The sequence below is a fragment of the Acomys russatus genome, chromosome 5 (assembly GCF_903995435.1).
Source record: "Acomys russatus chromosome 5, mAcoRus1.1, whole genome shotgun sequence".
Lineage (NCBI taxonomy): Eukaryota > Metazoa > Chordata > Mammalia > Rodentia > Muridae > Acomys > Acomys russatus.
In genome coordinates, this window is record NC_067141.1 from 26,284,520 (window position 1) to 26,302,984 (window position 18,465).

General features: G+C 53.7%; 1 protein-coding gene across 1 annotated transcript; it reads right to left on the reverse strand.

The window, feature by feature from the left end:
- Window positions 1-855: 855 nt before the first annotated feature.
- Aldh3b1 (aldehyde dehydrogenase 3 family member B1) lies at window positions 856-18,461 on the reverse strand. The gene is made up of 10 exons (XM_051145781.1): window positions 18,351-18,461; window positions 12,224-12,386; window positions 9,221-9,331; window positions 9,020-9,140; window positions 8,744-8,829; window positions 7,931-8,012; window positions 5,805-6,191; window positions 5,267-5,433; window positions 2,295-2,394; window positions 856-1,056 (listed from the first exon to the last, which is right to left on the reverse strand). Exons 2-10 carry the CDS (start codon window positions 12,383-12,385, stop codon window positions 866-868), a joined length of 1,407 nt encoding a protein of 468 aa, XP_051001738.1. The 5' UTR covers window position 12,386; window positions 18,351-18,461; the 3' UTR covers window positions 856-865.
- Window positions 18,462-18,465: the final 4 nt, after the last annotated feature.

Here is an 18,465-nt window from a genome sequence, read left to right on the forward strand (position 1 = left end):
AGGTGGAGGCTGCTACTCTGTGCGTTAGTGCATCTGGGCCTCTTAACTGCTGCGGGTAGCAGGACTTCCGTTAAGTCTTCCCTGGGGTTAGGGAGCCATGCGGCCATCTGCATGCCCTGTCTGAAGTGGTCAGGGAAGGCTTCCTTTAGGAAGTGGTGTCTAAGCTGGCGGTGAGGAGTCTGGCAGGCCAGGAAGAACATGCTGATTTAGTCAAAGACCTGGCCGGGCACGGAGAATGGATGTCAAAAATTTGGCTCTAGCAGTTGAGTGGCTGGAAGCATGAGGGTCCACTGTTTGCAGGGTTTCACCCTTGAGTAGACTGGGGAGGAGTCCCCATGAGGCATGATGGGCATATCATGTGCAGAGCTGAGGGAGGGGTCTTAGACTTATCACGGAGGCAGCACCTCCACGCCAAAAAAGACAAGACACCTGTAGCTTGGGGGCAACCTTCCTATTTTAATACTCCCGCTGACCATAGGCTGTTAATTCATCTCTGTCGTGCAGATACAAAACCGAAGCTCAGAGGCCCCAGACATGCCTGGTCACACAATGTGGCCTGTTCCAGATATCACTGCTTTCCTGCCACACTCTCCACAAGAAGGTGGGTAGTTCAGAAGTGCTGATTTCTCCCAGATCCCATGGCTAGCGCTGGAGGGGACGGACGGGTCACTGCACCCCTTCCAAACCCCTACACTCAGCCTATTCCCGTTCAGAAAAGTCACAGGTCCAAAAAGGGAAACCACAGGAGGGAGGAGGCCTGCACCAAGAAAGGCTGAGCAGGGTGCACTGTGGCCTGGGCCCTGCCACTTCCCCTGCAGATGTGTTCCTGGGAGGGTTCCTGTGGCGCCCGCACCCGCACCCCTGCTCAGAGCAGCGTGCAGCTGCAGCTTCTTTCCTCCATGGCCACCAGCAGCACCCTGAGGTTACGCCTGGAGTAGGGCGGGTAGCGTAAGTCATTGATTTTCTCCATCCCGGGGCTTCGCAGCAGACAGGCACGCTGGTTGGAAAAAGTATCGAAGGAGAACTTGCCGTGGTACCTGCCCATCCCGCTGGTTCCTGTGAGCAGCATGGAAAATGAGGCTTAGGTCTTTAAGAGCCAGTTGAGGGGACATCCCATAGACTTGGCTCTGACAGTCGGGCTATCTGACCCTCTCTTTCCCTGCCTGTTGAGTGGGCTAATCACAAGATGTTATGGCTAGAAGGGCAAACACTGAGCCTGCCCCTAGACCAGTTTACCAGGTATTGTGCAGGACAGGCAAACAGAGGTCAAGGGCAGGCATTCTGGGACCAGGCTGCCCAAAGTTGAATCCCTGACCTGAACAGGCATGTCACTTTGGGCAAATGGGTGCCTCAGGTGTCTCCCCTGTGAGAGTGGCACCTTCCCTTAGGTTTGTGGTAGATATCTTCAAACCTGTGTAGTTCCTGCTGTCTAGGAAGGAACAGGGACTCAGCCCAGAAAGTCCAGGGGACATGGCCTGGATGGCATTGGAAGTAATGAAGCTGCCTTGTTGAAATGAGTGAAACCAGAGGAAGGTGGAGTCAGCCAGATAGGGTGTGGGTGGGGAAGAGGGGGGCAGGTCTCAGGCTTGGGGACAACTCCATCTTGGAGGTGGGTAACACAGCAGGGCCAGGCTCAGAGCTGCCAACAGACTAAGAGGGAAGCATGGGATCCTTCGAAGACCAGGGAGATGCGGTCACTCACGCTGGTGCTGAGTATGAGGAGGTGGAAGGACCAGGGCACTTTCAGTGAGGAAGCAGGGCCTAAAGGAGAAGTGGCTGCCTGGGCACATGCATGTGGCTCTTGCTGGGATACAGCTATGAGGGCTGCAGGTGTGTGTGGAGTGGGGCATCGCCACACCCCAGGCCTCCTGGAAGCAGAGATAGATACCCAGAGCTGGCTTTGCAGGGGCCTGGGAAGGTTGAAGGAGCATCATTTGGTGTTACCATGGAGTTGAAGGCACTAGGACTGTGTGGGGATGGGTGGCCATAGCCTGGGGGAAAGTTAAGTGACTGGAGGCAACTGGTGTTTTTACAGAAGCCACCAAGATTATCTCTCTGTTGCTTCTCAGCCACATATTTAAGTGCCAGCATATCTGGAAGTTTCCACCACAGCCTGGAGGGAGGTAGGAGAGAGGTAGGCTAGAAGGGACACTGTCGGTGGAGAGGGGCTTCCTCGCCTCCCCCCTGCACGGGGCATTGAGAGTGGCTGCGTGTTCTGCAGTTAGTGTAGCTGGATGGGCATGCAGTCCTGGATCAGCCCAGGAGGGCGCAGAGCTCTCTCCGGTGCCACCTACCCACTCCTCCAAAAGGAAGGCTGGACAGGGTCATGTGCATGAAGCCGTCGTTCCCGCAGAAGCCTCCGCTGCTGGTCTGGGCCAGCACCTGCTTGACCACCTGGGAGAGAAAGCAGACCTGGATGTACCTTGTTTCAGTAAGGGCCTGAGGTCCAAGATGGGCCTAATGGGACAGACTCACAGACATATTCTCTATATGTCTGCCTGTATGTGTCCCTGGCAGGGTGTTGGGGACACAAGCCCAAGGAGAAATCATGAGATCTGTCATCACCTAGGGGCAGGCAGAGTAGAGGCATAGTGAGGTCCCAAGTTTTAGTCAAGGAGGCTTCCCCAGGGGAGGGGGATGAGGTGGCTGCTGAGTCTTAGTATACGTGAGACAGTTAGGGGTGGGGGGAGCTTTGTGGAGCGAGTTTGGGCCACTATGGTCAGGCTGGGGCTTAGCAGCTTGAGCTCAGCCTTGCCTGACTTCCTGAAGGGTTTCTCTCCCATCTGCAGGTCCCTGCAAAGCTGAAGGGAAAGGAGGTGGGTTTGCCTTACTTAATTTAATGCTACCGTTTGGCCCTCTGATGAGAGCTCTGAGTTGGGCCTCAGCTGGTGAAGTGGATCAATCCCACCAGGGTGCAGCATTGCCTCAGCCCGAGGCTGCCAGAAACAAGAGCCACGGGCCTGGAGAGGTAGCTCAGTGGTTCAGAGTACTAGCTGCTCTTTCAGAGGACCTGAATTCATTTTCTAGCACCCACATGGCAGATCACGGCTATCTATAACTCCGGTTCTAGGGGATTGGACACCCTCACACAGACAAAACACCAATGCACCTCAACTTAAATAAATAAATAAGTAGAACAAGAGTCACATGAGAGGATGAGACAGCCTGGCTTCCAACCAGGGCTGGGTCCAGGAGACTGAGGGGCAGTTGGCCTTCACTGCCAAACGGGCTGTGTTGTGTTTTCTAAAGGTTCCGCAGTGGAATGGTTGAATTCAAAGACGAGTCTGAGACAGTTACTCATTTGTGTAGAACAAGAGAGGGAATGGCCACAGAGCCAGGACTTGTATTAGTCAGACACTGTGTTAGGTACAGTGGTGTGTGACTTAAGTAATCACACCAGTGGAGCTGGAGGCCCAGGGGTTTAAGATCATCCTCAGCTACATAGGAGTTGGAGGCTAGCCTGAGCTATTCGAGACCCTGTCTCAAAAACAAAAAACAAAAAACAAAAAAAGCCAGATGTGGTGGCAGCACTCTGAAGGCAGAGGCAGGTGGATCACTGTGAGTTCAAGGCCAGCCTGGTCTCCGTAATAAGTGCCAGGACTGCTCAGAGAAACCCTGTCTCAAGAAAAAAATGGGGTGGGGGCTGGTGAGCTAACTGGCTCAGTGGGTGAAGGTGCTTGCTGCCAAGCCTGACAACTTGATTTCATCCTTGAAACACACATGCTAAAAGGAGAGCGCTGATGCCCTCACACTGTCCTCTGACCACCACATAAACGCCATGACATGCAAAGCCGAAGGCACACACAATAAATAAATAAATGTAAAAAGAATTTTTTTTTTTTATTTTTCGAGACAGGGTCTCTCTGTATAGCTCTGGCTGTTCACCACGCTCTGTATAGCTCTGCCACCACGCCTGGCAAAAAATTTGTTTAAAACTGGGGCCAGTGCTGTGTTTCAGTAGGTAAAGGCACTTGTCACCAAGACTGCTGACCTAAGATGGATGCCCTGGATCCATAAGGTAGAAAGGGAGAACCGACTGCTCCAAGCTGTTTCCAGTCTCTGCATGTACACACAAATATATGCAGACGTAATCAAAAGTATTAAGCCAAAACCATGCACAAGAGCCCACCCTAAACAGTCCGTTCTCCTGGGCTCTAGAACGTCTCTGCAGTAACTCAGTAGCTGCCCCCTCCATAGACAGAGTCCCAGACACTGCCTCCCTTGGGGGCCAGCATCAAGGCGTGTTCAGATGCTCCAGACAGGATAGAACAGCTCTCAGCCGAGCCTTCTAGCACACATGGTCTTGCTCAAGTAACCCTTAACTTCCTAGATACATGTGGCTCTGTGGTGCCACAGAGGCATTCTCTCTAGAAATCCCATCCCCTGATACATAGTTGTGAGAAACCAGGAAACAGGGTGTTGTAGAGACCTGGCTGCACTCCAGGCTGAGGCCAAGTTCATGCACAGCCTCTGTGTGTGTGTGTATGTGTGTGTGTGTGTGTGTTTATACTAGTCACAGCTCATGTGAAGACTTTGGAGAAAAACTTGTGGAGTCTGTTCTTTCACCACAGGATTCTTGGAGACTGGATTCAGGTCATCCGGCTTTGTGGCATCTTTACCAGCTGAGCTACCTCACCTATCCCCTTACTTGTTTGGTTTGTTGTTATTTCTTCATTTTTAATCTTTAATGATGTTATTTATTGTATGTTTATACTTTGCCTGCCTGTATGTATGTATACTGTTTATGTGCTCGGTGCCTGAGGAAGTGAGAAGAGGTCATCAGATCCCCTGGAATTGGAGTTTTGGAAGGTTGATGAACCACTAGGTGGGTGCTGGGACCCAAACCTGGGTCCTCTGCAAGAGCAACTAGTACTTTTTAGTGCTGAGCCATGTCTCCAGCCTAGTAGTTTGGTAGGTTTTGCCTAGTGTGCAAAAAGCCTTGGGTTTGGTTCCCCAGAAATATAACAGGTGTCATGGCGCACACTTAGAACTCCAGGAAGTGGAGTCAGGAAGATCAGATTCAGATCATCCTTGACTACATAGTTTAAGGCTAGCCTAGACTGCATGAGGCCTCATCTCAAAAAGTAGTTTGGCCAGGTGTGATAGCATCCAAGTAAGTTTGGCTCAGGTAGAGTTTGACTTTTGGGAGAGAGGGCAGGGACAAAGCCAGGAGACCTACATGCCTAAAGTCCTGTAACTACCCAGAGGGGCTGTGTGCTCTCTGTTGCCACCCCTTCCACGGCCCACTTCCGGTACTCAATCCCACCTGGCTTCTCTTAGAGAAGGCGTACAGCGCCAGCGGCTTCTCCCGCCGGTTCATGAACTTAATGGCCTCATCCAGGCTCCTCACGGTCACCAGGGGCAGGATGGGCCCGAAGATCTCCTCCTGCATCACAGGCTCTGTCTCCTGCACGTCCACTAACACTGTGGGGGCTGCAATACAGGAGGTAACACAGCCTCACCCATAGGGAAGACATGTCCAGGGAGAGGGCCTCCAATAAGGACAGAGCCTGCTCCTCACACAGGGAAGCCAAGGGCTGACTTCCTAGGACTTCAGACTTGGGGTCTAGAGTCTCACAGAACAACAGTAGCTTAAGCCACACTCTGACTCTGAACCTCTAGAGTGGGGTCACAGCTCAGCAGGTCCTGAGTTGAGGAGCCACAGTGATAATGATGCTGTGACGCGAGGCACCCGGAGCTGTGTGCTCAGGCCAGCCTCCAGAGTTACGCAGGGGATTCAGACATAGGCTGAGACCTGCTGTCCAGCGTGGAAAGGTCTCAGCTCAGGCTAGTGGGAGACTCACCAATGTACAGGTCACTCTCATCACTCTGGCCACCGATGGCCACGCGGCCACAGCCCAGCAATCCCTGCAGACGCTTGAAATGTTTCTGGTTGATGATTCTGCCCAGGCTGGGGGAGGTCTGCGGGTTGTCTCCATAGAAACGCGTGATGGCATTCTGCAGGGCAGGCACCAGCCTCTCCTGCATCTCCTGGCTACACAGGACATAATCGGGGGCCACACAGGTCTGGCCAGCGTTGAAGTAGCGGAACCAGGCCACACGGTTGGCCACGGTCTGGGGGTCGCAGTTGTCATCCACATAGCAGGGGTTCTTGCCCCCCAGCTCCAGGGTGATGGGCGTCAGGTGTTTGGCAGCAGCAGCCATGACGATCTTGCCTACATAAGCATTCCCTGGGGGCATGGAAAGGGCCTAGAGTGGGCCATGAGTCAATTGCCTGAGTAGATGGGCTTAACCTGGGTCCCTGAACAGGGGCTCCAAAGGAGGAATTTCTTCTGCACTAGAGCAGTAAGTTGGACTCTATGACCCCCTCGCTGCTTCTATCTCTAGCCCACCTTGAAGCTTACTCCCATAGGACCAACCCACCTCTCCATCTTCCAGGACCTCTGACATCTGCCTTGTCCTCTAAGGCCAGAGCCAGTTCAGCCTGACTGATGCTCAGGTCCCTCCTCTCCACCTCAGATGCTCCCTCCCTGACATCCTAGTCCACAGGCCCCTCCCCAGTCCTCTCCTTCCCTCATCTGCTGGTCCTCTAGGCTGTCCCAGACCTTCCGGGTCACACCGTAATGCTTCCATTTCTTGTTTTATTTATTTATTTATTTTTGCTGTTATTTTTTCCATTCCTTGTATACTGTCCGTTCTCCTCAGTTCAAATCTTGCAGAGACACGTTGGGGACAGGGACACTTGCCTGTGATCTCAGTGCTCAGGAAACAGAAGATCACTCCAAGTTCAATGCCAATGTGGGCTAGAGTATGCAATCCTATCTCAAACAGTGGCTGAGGCAGCCATGGTGGTACACTCCTGTAATCGCTGTACTCAGAGGGAATAGTATCAGGAGTACAAGGTCACCCTCAGCTGTGCAGTGAATTCGAGGCCAGCCAGGATTACGCGAGACCTTGTTAGGGAGAAACAAGCCAAACCCAAACAAGAGCAACAGCGCCACGCAGGGCTGAGAGCTCCTCTCAGTGGAGAGCATCTGGCCGGCATGTGTGAAGCTTTGAGTTTGGTTCCCAGCACCTCAAGTAGTTAAGACTCCTGTACAAACAGCCTCCGGCATGCAGTCTGTGTACTCAGCAAAGATGCCGTGACTGAGGGAGGAGGGCTGGATGAACACTAAGGACCATGTGCTAGAAAGGACTGTTGGTTCTGGGCAGACCTGTGCCGTGCAGACGAGCAAGGCTGGATCAGTTATGGGACCTTGCAGGGAGATCTCAGGCAGGTTCATTGCAACCTAACTTGGAAGCTGGCCTTGGACCTTGCCTTGCCTCTGCACCTGGCCTTGGGGACCCAAACCTAAGGGCCACCAGGGCTGAGGATTTAGAGGTGACACTCCCTGCCTTGTGCCTTGCCCTACTTATGAGGCTGTACCAAAGGCCTTTCTCCACAGGGAAGACAATCTGCCTTCGCTCCAGCAGCCTTTCCTGTCCCCAGCCTGGCTTTTCCTAGGCTTGGAGCAAAGTCTAGAGAAAGTGCCGAAGCCCGCCTCTGCCCTGTTGTAACCACAGGCAAGTCACAAACCAGCTAGCTTAGGCTCTGGCCCTGGAAGCACTGCCCACGACCTCCTCCACCTCTTATATCTTCCAGAAACTTCATCCTGGTCCCTCGAAACAGACATCTGGGACCTGGGACATGCTAGTATAATGGCAGGTGACCTCTGGGAGCTAGTCTCACCAAGAGCTTGGGTGCAAGTCCTACCTGGCCAGCTGGGCAACCCTAGATCCAGCCTTTTACCTGTCAAGGGTGAAGGAAGGTCATGGAGTGTGCTGTCGGGGCCTTAACGCACTAGAAGCTGGGCCTGGGCAGACTTTTGACTTGTGAGGTTGAGGTGAGGGAGATGGCAGATGGATGTGGACATGGAGTTCTGTCCTTCTCTCTACAGCTCTGGAGGCTGGAGCCACCCCCAAACCTCACCTGTGAAGAAGATGTAGTCGAACCTGTGTTCCAGCAACTGCTCGGTTTCCTGAGGGCCCCCCAGCACCACGGCAAAGCAGCTCTGTGGGGGGCAGAAGAAGGTCCTCAGACCCAGCTTCCCAGAGCAGAGGTGGCCCACCCTTCCTGGAGCCCACCCACTTTGCTTCACCCAGGCTCAGACGATACTTGAGAGCTTCCCGGGTCAGGGGATGGCTGAGCACTACAGACCTAGAACCACAGTGAAGCTAGGGCCAGCTAGCTAAATCCTAGAAAGGAGACTGAGGGTGAGAAAAAGTAAGGCAGCCAAGGCCATGTCATTCAGGAAAGGTCCCCCTAGCCAAGCACAGAAACGCCTGAGGCAGGAGGATCACTGAGTTTTGAAGCCCTGTCCAAAGCAATAGAGACGAGAGCTGGAGAGAGAGTAGGTAAAGTGCTTGCTGTGCGTGCGTGAGGATCTGAGTTTGGTCCCGAGCACCCACTGAGAGGCCAGGTGTGGAGGCAGGCCCTCGTGATCCCAGCACTGGGACAGTGGAGAAAGACACCGCAGAGGCTCACTCATTTACTACTCAAGCCAAGTTCTTCCAACCTTAGGAGCCAGTGAGAGACCTTGTGTCAAAAAACAGTGAACATCTCCAGAGGAACACCACCAGATGTTTACCTGTGGCCTCTACGTACACACAAACATATGTGTGATGGGCACACATACACATGAACAAGCACACACACTGTCATAAACACTCCCTCACACTAAAGGCCTTTCTGAGGCTGGGTGTGTCCCCTGCCCAGCCCTAGGCCTCAACTGTCCCTGCTTACCTGGTCCAGATAGCGGGGCAGGACCTCAGCTAGGATCTTCTCAGTGGCCTTGCTGGTCTCTGAGGGCTTGAGTACCACACAGTTCCCTGCGGTCAGCACAGAGGGAATGCTAGGAGAGGGTAGCCATGACACCCACCCTCACATGAGAAATCACATAGAAGGGATGGGTAGGCCCTGGCCAGGGAACAGGACGCCAGCTCTTCCCTTTCTAGGCTCCTAGGAAGCCCTGAGCTCCCCAGTGAGTGAGGAGCTGAGGGAAAGCGGAGGTCTCCTCACCTGCAGCAATGGCCCCCACCAGTGGCACCAGTGTCAGGTTCAAGGGGTAATTCCAGGGCACAATGATGAGCACCAGGCCGAAGGGCTCCTTCCGGATGAAGGCTGAGTCCAGCTTGGTGGCCTGGGCCAGAGGAGTGCAATAAGGCTCCGTGGAGCCACACTAGGGACCAAAGCTCAGCTGCCACCCCTCCCCCAACCTACCAGGTTCTTGGACACTTTCTCATCCTTCATCCAAGACCGCAGGTTCCTGAGGGCCAAGTCTACCTCAGCCTGGCTGATGGCGATCTCAGACACCTCCGACTCAAAGGCTGACTACAGAAAGGAGCGAGGGTTAAGGGCTGAGTCCTGGGGGAGCCCCAGAGCAGCACATAGCTGGAGTGTGGGTTGGGAGCTTCCTTCCCCAAGGTCCTGCACCTCTTTATCCTTTCATTCACCCACTCCTGGGAGCCCTGCCAGGTGCAGAGGCCCCGTGGCTGGCCGGCTTGCTCTGCTTCTGCATAGCACAGTGTGCAGAGAGCTGGGCATGAGGCACGATTCTCCTCAGTCAATTATCTTATTTCCAACGTCTGAGGAGACGCTACCAAGTGCCCAGGGCAGGAGTAAAAAGACAAAATCAATGGGGCCCGGGGCTAGGGACGTGACTGAACTGGTAGGGAGCTTGTCTAGCATACACAGAGCCCTGGGTTCCCTCCCCAGCACCATATAAACGGGGCCCAATGTCATACACCTAGCACCAAGGAGGCAGGAGCAGGAGGATCAAGAATTCAAGGTCATCCTCGGCTTCTTAATACACTTGGAGCCAGTTTGGGCTATATGAGAACCTATCTCAAAAATAAATAAATAGGGCTGGAGAGATGGCTCAGCGGTTAAGAGCACTGACTGCTCTTCCAGAGGTCCTGAGTTCAATTCCCAGCAACCACATGATGGCTCACAACCATCTATAATTAGATCTGATGCCCTCTTCTGGCCTGCAGGTGTACATGCAGACAGCACTGTATACATAATAATAAATAAATCTTTAAAAAAATAAATAAATAAATAAATAAATAAATATAAAAAAGAGCCATGATCCTGACTTCTGCAAGCTGTGCGCTCTGCCCTGAACTGTATGAGGGACCCAGGCTAGAGGACCAGGGATGCTAGGGGTGGGCTCAATCGTGGCCCTTGAAATACAAGCTCTCCTGGCTAATGTGGTGGGATGAGATCCTAGCAAGTGCAGAGGCCCTGTGGCTGATCAGGGCTTGCTCTGCTTCTGCACAGCTCAGAGTACAGAGAGTGAGGCACAGCCCAAAGGGACACTACCAGGTGCCCTGGTGGCAGAAGATAAAGGCCTGGAGTGGTGGTTCAGGCCATTAAAGGGGATATTCCATGCAAAGCCAGGCGGGCATCCTGTGCAAGCCCAAGGCACCGTGTCTCCTAGTAGCTGAGCTTCGTCATGCACAGCTCACAGCAAGCCTGGTGGCTCCCGTGGTCCCTAGGGAGGTTTGAGTGGGCTTAGAAGTCAGTTTGCACCCAGTGGGCCCAGTGACCTCTGGAGAGCAGGGCACTTAGAGTGAGGCCCCTCCTCAGACCCTGCTTTTCCTGGCTGTGTGTCTTTGGGCAAGAAACTGCCTCCTCTGAGCCCCTCTCTGGGGCTAAGTGGCTGTGAGTGCCCAGTAGGAGGAGTGCTGAGGGGTCCATGAGAGAATGGCCACAGCGCTGGGCAGATGCCTCCTGCCTGCCAAGGGTGGGGACAGTGAGTCAGCTGAATGGATGAGAGGGAGGCACCTGGCTGAATTTTCTGGGCTGCTGCGTCCTTTGTAAGGTGCGTATGAGAAAGCAGAGGTGGAACCTGAGCTGAAGGGGAAAAGTCGGGTCTCCTGGGTGCTGGGCGGGGCTGCAGAGTCCATCCCGGTAGAGCCACCAGACTGGCTGTGTGTGTGGCGGGAGGAGGGGCAGTCTCTAGGACAGCAATAGGGGATAAAGGGAAGAGGGACTCACTGGGACAATCCCGGGACTGGGGACCCACCGTGGCTGCTGCTGGAACTGGGAGGGAACCCCAGAGCCTCCGTGGTACAGAGACTATGATGTCCACAGTGCCGAGTGAGACCTGAGTCCTCGGGGGCATGGCCCATTTCCTCAGGCCTTCTCTTCCATCTCTGTCTCTCTCACTCCCTGCAGCCACTCTGGCTTCTGCAGCTCCTCAATTACTGACACTCCAAACTCTTCCTGCCTCAGGACCTTTGTACATGCTGCTGGTTTTCTTCCTCCAGTGTCCATGCAGCTCTTTCCTCTTCCTCCTTCCTGTCTCTGTTCTGACCCTCCCCACTTTTCTTAGAAAAACTTTCTTTGAGCTGGGCATGGTGGTGTGCGCCTTTAATCCCAGCACTGGGAGAGCAGAGGCAGGTGGATCTCTGAGTTCAAGGCCAGCCTGATCTACAAAGTAAGTCCAGGATAATCAGGGCTGCACAGAGAAACCCTGTCTCAAAAACAAAACAAAACAAAACAAAACAACAACAACAACAACAAAAAACCCACAAAATAAAACAAAGAAAGAAAGGGGGTAAAAAGGAAAAGAAAAACCCTCTTTGACATGCGCCCACATAAAAACCAGCATCCAGCCGGGTGACCGTGGCGCAAGTCTTTAATCCCAGCACTCGGGAGGCAGAGGCGGGAGGGGGGGGGATCTCTGTAAGTTTGAGGCCAGCCTGGTCTATAGAGCAAGTTCCAGGACAGCCAGAGCTGTTACACATAGGAACCCTATCTCAAAAAACCAAGAATAAATAAATTAAAAACAAACAAATAAACAAACAGCATCATGGTCTGGGCCCTGCTGACGTAACACTGGAATGTCTGCACCTCACGTGCTGTTACCAGGCAGGACACATAGCGTGGGTTTGCTGTCATATTGTCACCACCACATCCCCTGCAAAGTCATCTCTGTAGACACAGGGACTTTATTGTGCTCTCTCTGTGTCCCCAGAGTCTAGCCTGGTACCAGTACCAAGCACATACCAAATTTTCTATCAACAGCTGCAGAGTAGATGGAGGGGGAGGGGGCAACAGCAGCTGTGGCTCACAAAAGGAGCTTGGGTCCCCTGAGCTTTTAACTCCTCTTCCTGGAGGGTGTTGCTGAGCTGTGACCCCTGTCCTAGCTGTACCACCCTTGCTGACCTCAGGGGCACACATACCCCTACCCCACTGTCCCTGTTCCACCCACGCCACCTTGCGTAGGTCCTGCACCAGCGCCTCCTGCAGCTGCTGTTTGTTGTCACGCAGGAAGTGGCCCAGGCCTTGCAGCTGTGCAGCCCGGAATTCAGCAGGACGCGTCCGTCCAGTGTTGAAGGCCTCCCGCAGCTGCCGCAGCTTGTCTTCAAATGTGTCCATCCTGCAGGACAGTGCAATGTGAATCGGGTGGCTGGGGCTGCCCTCACCTTTGTGACACTCCCCTGCCCACTCCCAATGGTTCAGAGAGCCATCCTGGGGTCTATCTCCCTTGGAGAACTCCATTGGCGACAAGAGTAGCCTTTGAGACTCTGTCCTTATGAGACATGGCCAAAGGCAAGAGGCGTGTCTCCTTCCGCCAGGCGGACTTATTGGAGGCTACAGGACAGGGACCAGCTGGGGACAGGTTGTACTTCTTCAGTGAGGATTAGCTCTGACCCAAGGCCCCTCCTGTTCTAGTGCCCTCCCAGGGGCTACCCTGCATCCTCCTGGCCTGGGTAGAGTGGGCAGGAACTGGGTACAGAGAGGGATATCACCGCAGCCACCACGGTTCAGAGGCGCTGCCCAAGAGGAGCCAAGCTGGCTTGTGGCAGCTCAGAGACCTTGGGGGATCTTGGGCAAAGGGTTTTCTAGACCTTTGTGACACTCTTGCATTTCCGTGCCACAAAGGGAAGAATGGCTTGAGCTTCCCGGAGGCCCTCCAGCCCACCTCAGCCGTGATGCCAGCTGGAACACAGGAGAAGGTGACGGCTGGGGACAAGAGCCAGGAGAGGTGATGGGTAGTCACTAACCAGGACTGGCAGACAGGGCCAGGCCTGCTACTCCCCTGGGCCCATGCCTGTTTACATGAGCCTCATCAAGGAGCCCTGTGACGCATTCCCTCCTTGGCCTGGTATCAAGGACCCGTTGGGGACACTTTCCTCGCCACTCCACTCTTGCCCTATCTACTCACAATGGCCCCGCGGGTCTGCTTGGCTCTGTACAGTCAGCATAGGACAGATGCTTAGTTATCCTCTGCCTACATCCTTTTATTGTCCCCTCTCACAGGGAGACCAGGAGGCCAGCCCCACTTTGCCTGTTTAGTTCTTCTTGGGACTGAGGGTCCCAAACTTCCCAGGAACAGAAAGATAGTTGCTGGAGGGATGGGAACTTTTGTTGTTGTTATTTGTTGTGTTTGTGCTTTTTAACTTTTGTGTGCACATGCCTCTGTGTGATGCGCATGTGTGTTCCCGTGTCCATGCGCGTGGAGGCCCAAGGCTGGTGCTAGTGTTCCTCAATCCTTCTCCACCTAATCGAGTCAGCATCTCTCAGCTGAACCCAGAGTTCACAGATAAGACCAGTCCTGGGGCTGGAGAGATGACTGAGCAGCTAAGAGTACACGCTGTTCTTCCAGAGGGTCTGAGTTCAGTTCCCAGCACCCACATCAGGTGGCTCACATCCACCTGTAACTCCAGCTGCAGGGGATCTGACACCTCTGGTCTGGACATGAAACCACGCTCACACATACACATAATAAAAATAAAGTTTTAAAGTGCAGCTAGACAGCTTGCTGTGGGGGAGCCACTGTCTCCACCTTCCGGCTATGGAATTCCAGGTAGCTGTCTCACCCAGTGGCACTCCTGTGGGCCCTCACACTTGTGTGGCAAGGACTTTATATGCTAAGTTATCTCGCCAGCCCTGCATGTTTTGTTCTGTTTTGTTTGAATGAGAGACAAGCTGCCCTTAAACTCTCTATGTAGCTGAGATGGCCTTGAACTCGGGTCCTCCTGCTTTTTTTTTTTTTTTTTTGGTTTTTCGAGACAAGGTTTCTCTGTGTAGCCTTGGCTGTCCTGGACTCCCTTTGTAGACTAGGCTGGCCTTGAACTCATAGTGATCTGCCTGCCTCTGCCTTCCAAGTGCTGGGATTAAAGGTATGCACTACCAAGCCCGGCTTCCTCTTGCTTTTATCTGGTGTTTGTTTGTTTGTTTGTTTGTTTTGTTTTTAATCATGGTGCTGGGTTTATGGGCACACAACACTAGACCTGCCTTAGCTGATAAGTTTTGTGAAGATGGGGCCTTGCTGTCTGCTTCTGGGCCCTGCATGGGCATCAGTGCTGTGCTACTATCACGTAGCTACCTGGAGCCCTTTGGAACCTCCAGGTTTGTAGAGAGCAGTGATCTGGAGCCATAAGCAACCCCAGATCTTATGTTGAGGGGCCAGTGCTGACCACCCCCTCACCCCTCCCCCGCAGGCCTCCTGTTCCAACAAGACAAACTGAGATTAGAGGCCAGCACCACCCTCTGTCCCCATAGCGTTACCAGTGTGTCTCTGGGGCTCTACCTGTTGTGAGTCCCTGGGAGCCGAGTGTGGTGGCTCACACCTTTAATCCCAGCACTTGGGAGGCAGAGGTGGGTGGATCTCTGTGAGTTCGAGGTCAACCTCATCTACAAAGCAAGTCCAGGACAGCCAGGACTACAAGAGCCTGGGCAAAGCCTTTCTGCCCTGCCTCAGTTTCCCTGCCATTACAGGAGATGAAGCTCCAGTTTGCTGGAAGATCTTAGCACAGACTACTGTACAAACCCTTTGTCGCTGTTCCCAGGAAACACAGGGGAGGCCAGTGGCCGCGAGTCACCAGCAGAGAGAGGTGGGGAGACGCTCTGTATTTAAAGCTCTTACTGTGTAAGCAAGAAGACCAGAGTTCAGGTTTCCAGATCTAAGTAAATGCTAGTGGGCACGTGAGCTCCTATAAGTCCAGGCGAAAGAAGAGACAGGATTTCTGGAGCAAGCTGGCTAATGAGACAGCTCAAATTGGCAAGCCCTGGGTTTGCCTGAGAGACCCTCTCTCAAAGCTGCAGAGAAAGGCTCCCAACATCAACCTCAGGCCTCCATATGCACACATATGCAACCCCACACTGTGAACCCAGGACACGCATAATGAGAAAAGAAAGCAAACTAACAACAACAACAAAAAAAAAAAACATGACACCACCAACAGTCACTCCCTCCCCAGTGCTCTGCTCACTGGAGGCTCTTCAGAGCCCACAAAAATGTCAAGCATGTTACCAAACACTGTGGGCAGGGAGCTCTGTGGGTGGGGTCTGTGCAGAACATTCTAGAAGTGCTCCTAGCAACGCTGGTGCCAACTGGCCATGGCCGCAGGACATACATCTCTCCTGCAGGACTACCCACCTGGCCCACGATGCTCCCTAGGGGTTGGTCACTGTAGACTGAAACCTAAGGGTGATCCTACCAGGGGCCAGAGAGCCCAGGCTGGACCTGAACATGCCGAAGAGCCAAGGCTATCTGCCACCTTGGATAAGGAGGCTTAGACTAAGACATCACAGAGGAACTGGGAAGCCATCTTGGGCACACAGCTGGGGATTCCTGCATAACTCCATAGGGCTGTGCCTGTCCCCCACCCCCCTAGGCCCCACCCCCGTAGTCCTCCCTCCCTGGGTCAGTCAGTAATGCTGTCCTGACTCCTTTAAACACTACAACAGCAAGGGGACTGTTCTTCACCCCACGGAAGGAAAGGAAGACCAGGGCACAGAGAAGGCAGGAGCTAGCCTGAGGACACGCAGCTCCTTCACATTGGAAAAACCTCGGTCCTGAGGCACAAAACGCTGCCTGCTTCACACTCCCCATTCCTGGAGTAAGAGAACAGCGCGTCCTGAGCAACAGATGGTCCTTGGGAAAAAGCAACACTTGTGAGCTGCAGAGGCAGGACCGGAAGGGCAATCCTTGCCTACCCAGGGAAGAGAAAAGCCCAGTGAGCCATGAAGTAGCCATGAGCTAGCCCTTTGGGATCTCCCTCCTCAATTCTATCATTCCTACTGATCCTCACCAGGCTGTTCTGTCCAAGCCCTTGGCCCAACTGCTTAGACCTAGGGCTGGGCTCTCCCTGAAGGGTGGGGCGGGAGTTGCTATGTCATTTGTGTTTCCCTGGGGTCCAAGTAGGACTGTGGGCCTGAGAAATCTGTCTAAATGCAGCAGTCAGTCTGACATGGTGGACATCACCTGTAATCTCCACGGAAGAGAGGCAGAGGCAAGAGGAGTTCTATGAATTCTAGCAAATTCTACATGAACCAAGGCTACATGAAACCCTAGTCAAGAAGACAAAATTATTGGCTGGCAAGATGGCATAGAGGCTAAAAGAGCTTACTGTGTAAGCCTGACCGCCGAGTTTGCTCTCTAGAGCCCACATAAAGGAGGAAGGGGAAGACCAACACACAAAGTTGTCCTCTGACCTCCACATGCACCACCACACATCAATAAACATTTTGTTATTGTTGTTTTGTTTGAGACAGGGTTTCTCTGTGTAGCACTGACTGTCTTGGAACTTACTCTGTAGACCAGGCTGGTCTCAAACTCAGAGATCCACCTGCCTCTGCCTCTCACCCAGCTATGAACAAATGTTTCGTAAAAGCATACAAAAAATAAAAAATAAAAATACTAACTAGGGGCTAGAGATGTAGTCTGCGTGAAGGACTGAATTTCGCTCTTTGGGAAGCAGAAGTAGTTCAAGGTCAAAGAGTTCAAGGTCATCCCTACATAGTGAACTTGAGAACAGCCTGGGCTACAGGAGACTCTGCCCCGACCAACAGAGTGGTAGACAGGGGTGGGGGTGGGGCCAGCATGGGCGCTTGCTGTGGATGCCCAGGACTGCAAGGTGATCCTGAAAACTGGAGAAAATGGCGAAGGAGTGAGCAGTCAGGCCGGCACTCCAATGCCCAGGGGATTAGCTGCCATGCAAGGGCCCTGCCCTGCACCCTCGGAAGGGTCCAGCTGATGGACTGTCCCTCTGAAGCATGCCTGCTCTCTCCCTGCCCCATGGGGTTCCTGCGGAGGAGCGCTTTGCCCAGTCATCCTTCCTTCCTCAGTTTCTTCATCTACACCACAAGGCCCCCATGGTGAAGGGCTCAGTGACCAGGGCACAGCAGCCCATTTACTGGCTAGAAGACCTGAGGCGGGTCTCTTGGGCTCTTTGGCTCACTTTTTTTTTTAATTGGTAAAATGAGTCAGTTCTCGGTGGCACCTACATGTGCTTGCTGCCGGAGAAACTCAAAGGCAGAGGTTTAGAAAGGCTTGGTCCAGGCCCAGCCCCCAGAAGCACTTAGCCATGATGGCTCCAGGGAGTGGTGGATGGTACCTGGGGGACTGGGAGAGGACAGCTCTAGGATGAGGGCCCAAGGCAACCTTAATCCAGCGTGGGGGCCAGGACAGGCAAGGGCATCAACCAGAGATGTAGGAGGGTTGGGATTTGGGTGACAGGGAGTGAAGGTGTGGTCTCAGGCCATGGAGACTTCACTCAGGACTGCCAGAGATGGGGGCACATGGCCCCCCAGGCCCTGAACCTGAAGGGGCTCCTGCTCTAACCCCCATCGTATGGGTTATGTGTGGCCTATGTGTGGCCAGTGTGTGGTCTATGTGTGGGCAATGTGTGACCTATGTGTGGCCAATGTGTGACCTATGTGTGGCCAATGTGTGGCCTATATATGGCCTATGTGTGGCTTTGGCCCTGGGTTCCAGGAGATTATCCAGAGCTCTGGGTAGCAGCTTCTCCCATCCATGGGTCCCAGGGAGCTGAGATAAGACACTTCTAGGCCCGGGGGCTGAGCCTGCCTGCCCTCCCCCCCTAGATAAGTTGGCCAGAATATGAAGTCATCGGAACCACAAGATCCCTCCCCAGGCATGGTGGGTGCCTGGCTCTCTTTCACTGGGCTCTGACAAAGTCTATTGCTGAGGAGGATTCTTTCTTATGATCCTTGGACTGTCCTCTGATAGCCTGGTAGTTGGTGCCTTGGAGACGGCTAGTGCCTGAATGGGTCAGAGGCCATATTTTCTCCTGTGGCAGCCATGTCCCTCATCCCCGCTCACCGGATGTTGGGTCCCCAAGGAGGAGAAAGGTCTGGGGAGCCCAATGCAGACTCCCAGGCCAGCTGGGCCCTGCACTCCGATTTTCTCCACCCTCCCCCTCAGTCTCTTCCTTCCTTTTTCTCCTCAAACTGCAGGCGGATGGAGCCTAGAACACACAGGCTGCCTCTGTGTGAAGCCGCCAGTCGCCAGATAAGTTAGGGAGCCCAGCACCCCAGAGTAGCCGGGACAGATCAGTAACAGCTCCACTCCCATCTCCCCGGGATACAGTACCTGAGGCCTCACCAAGCTGCCTTTCTTCCTGGCTGTCCGGCTCTGCCTGGCACCCTGCCTTTATGCAAGGTCCAACAGTGCCTGCCCCTGGGGCGGGGCCGCCTTGGCCTAGTGC

Bases quoted from the DNA above. Each gene is read 5' to 3' on its own strand.
- Aldh3b1 (XM_051145781.1), bottom strand. From the start codon at position 12,385: ATGGACACATTTGAAGACAAGCTGCGGCAGCTGCGGGAGGCCTTCAAC. The intron at 9,332-12,223 runs GTGGCGTGGGTG...TCCTTTCTGTAG, and splicing joins TGGTGCAGGACCTACGCAAG to TCAGCCTTTGAGTCGGAGGT. The intron at 9,141-9,220 runs GTAGGTTGGGGG...CCTCTGGCCCAG, and splicing joins AGAAAGTGTCCAAGAACCTG to GCCACCAAGCTGGACTCAGC.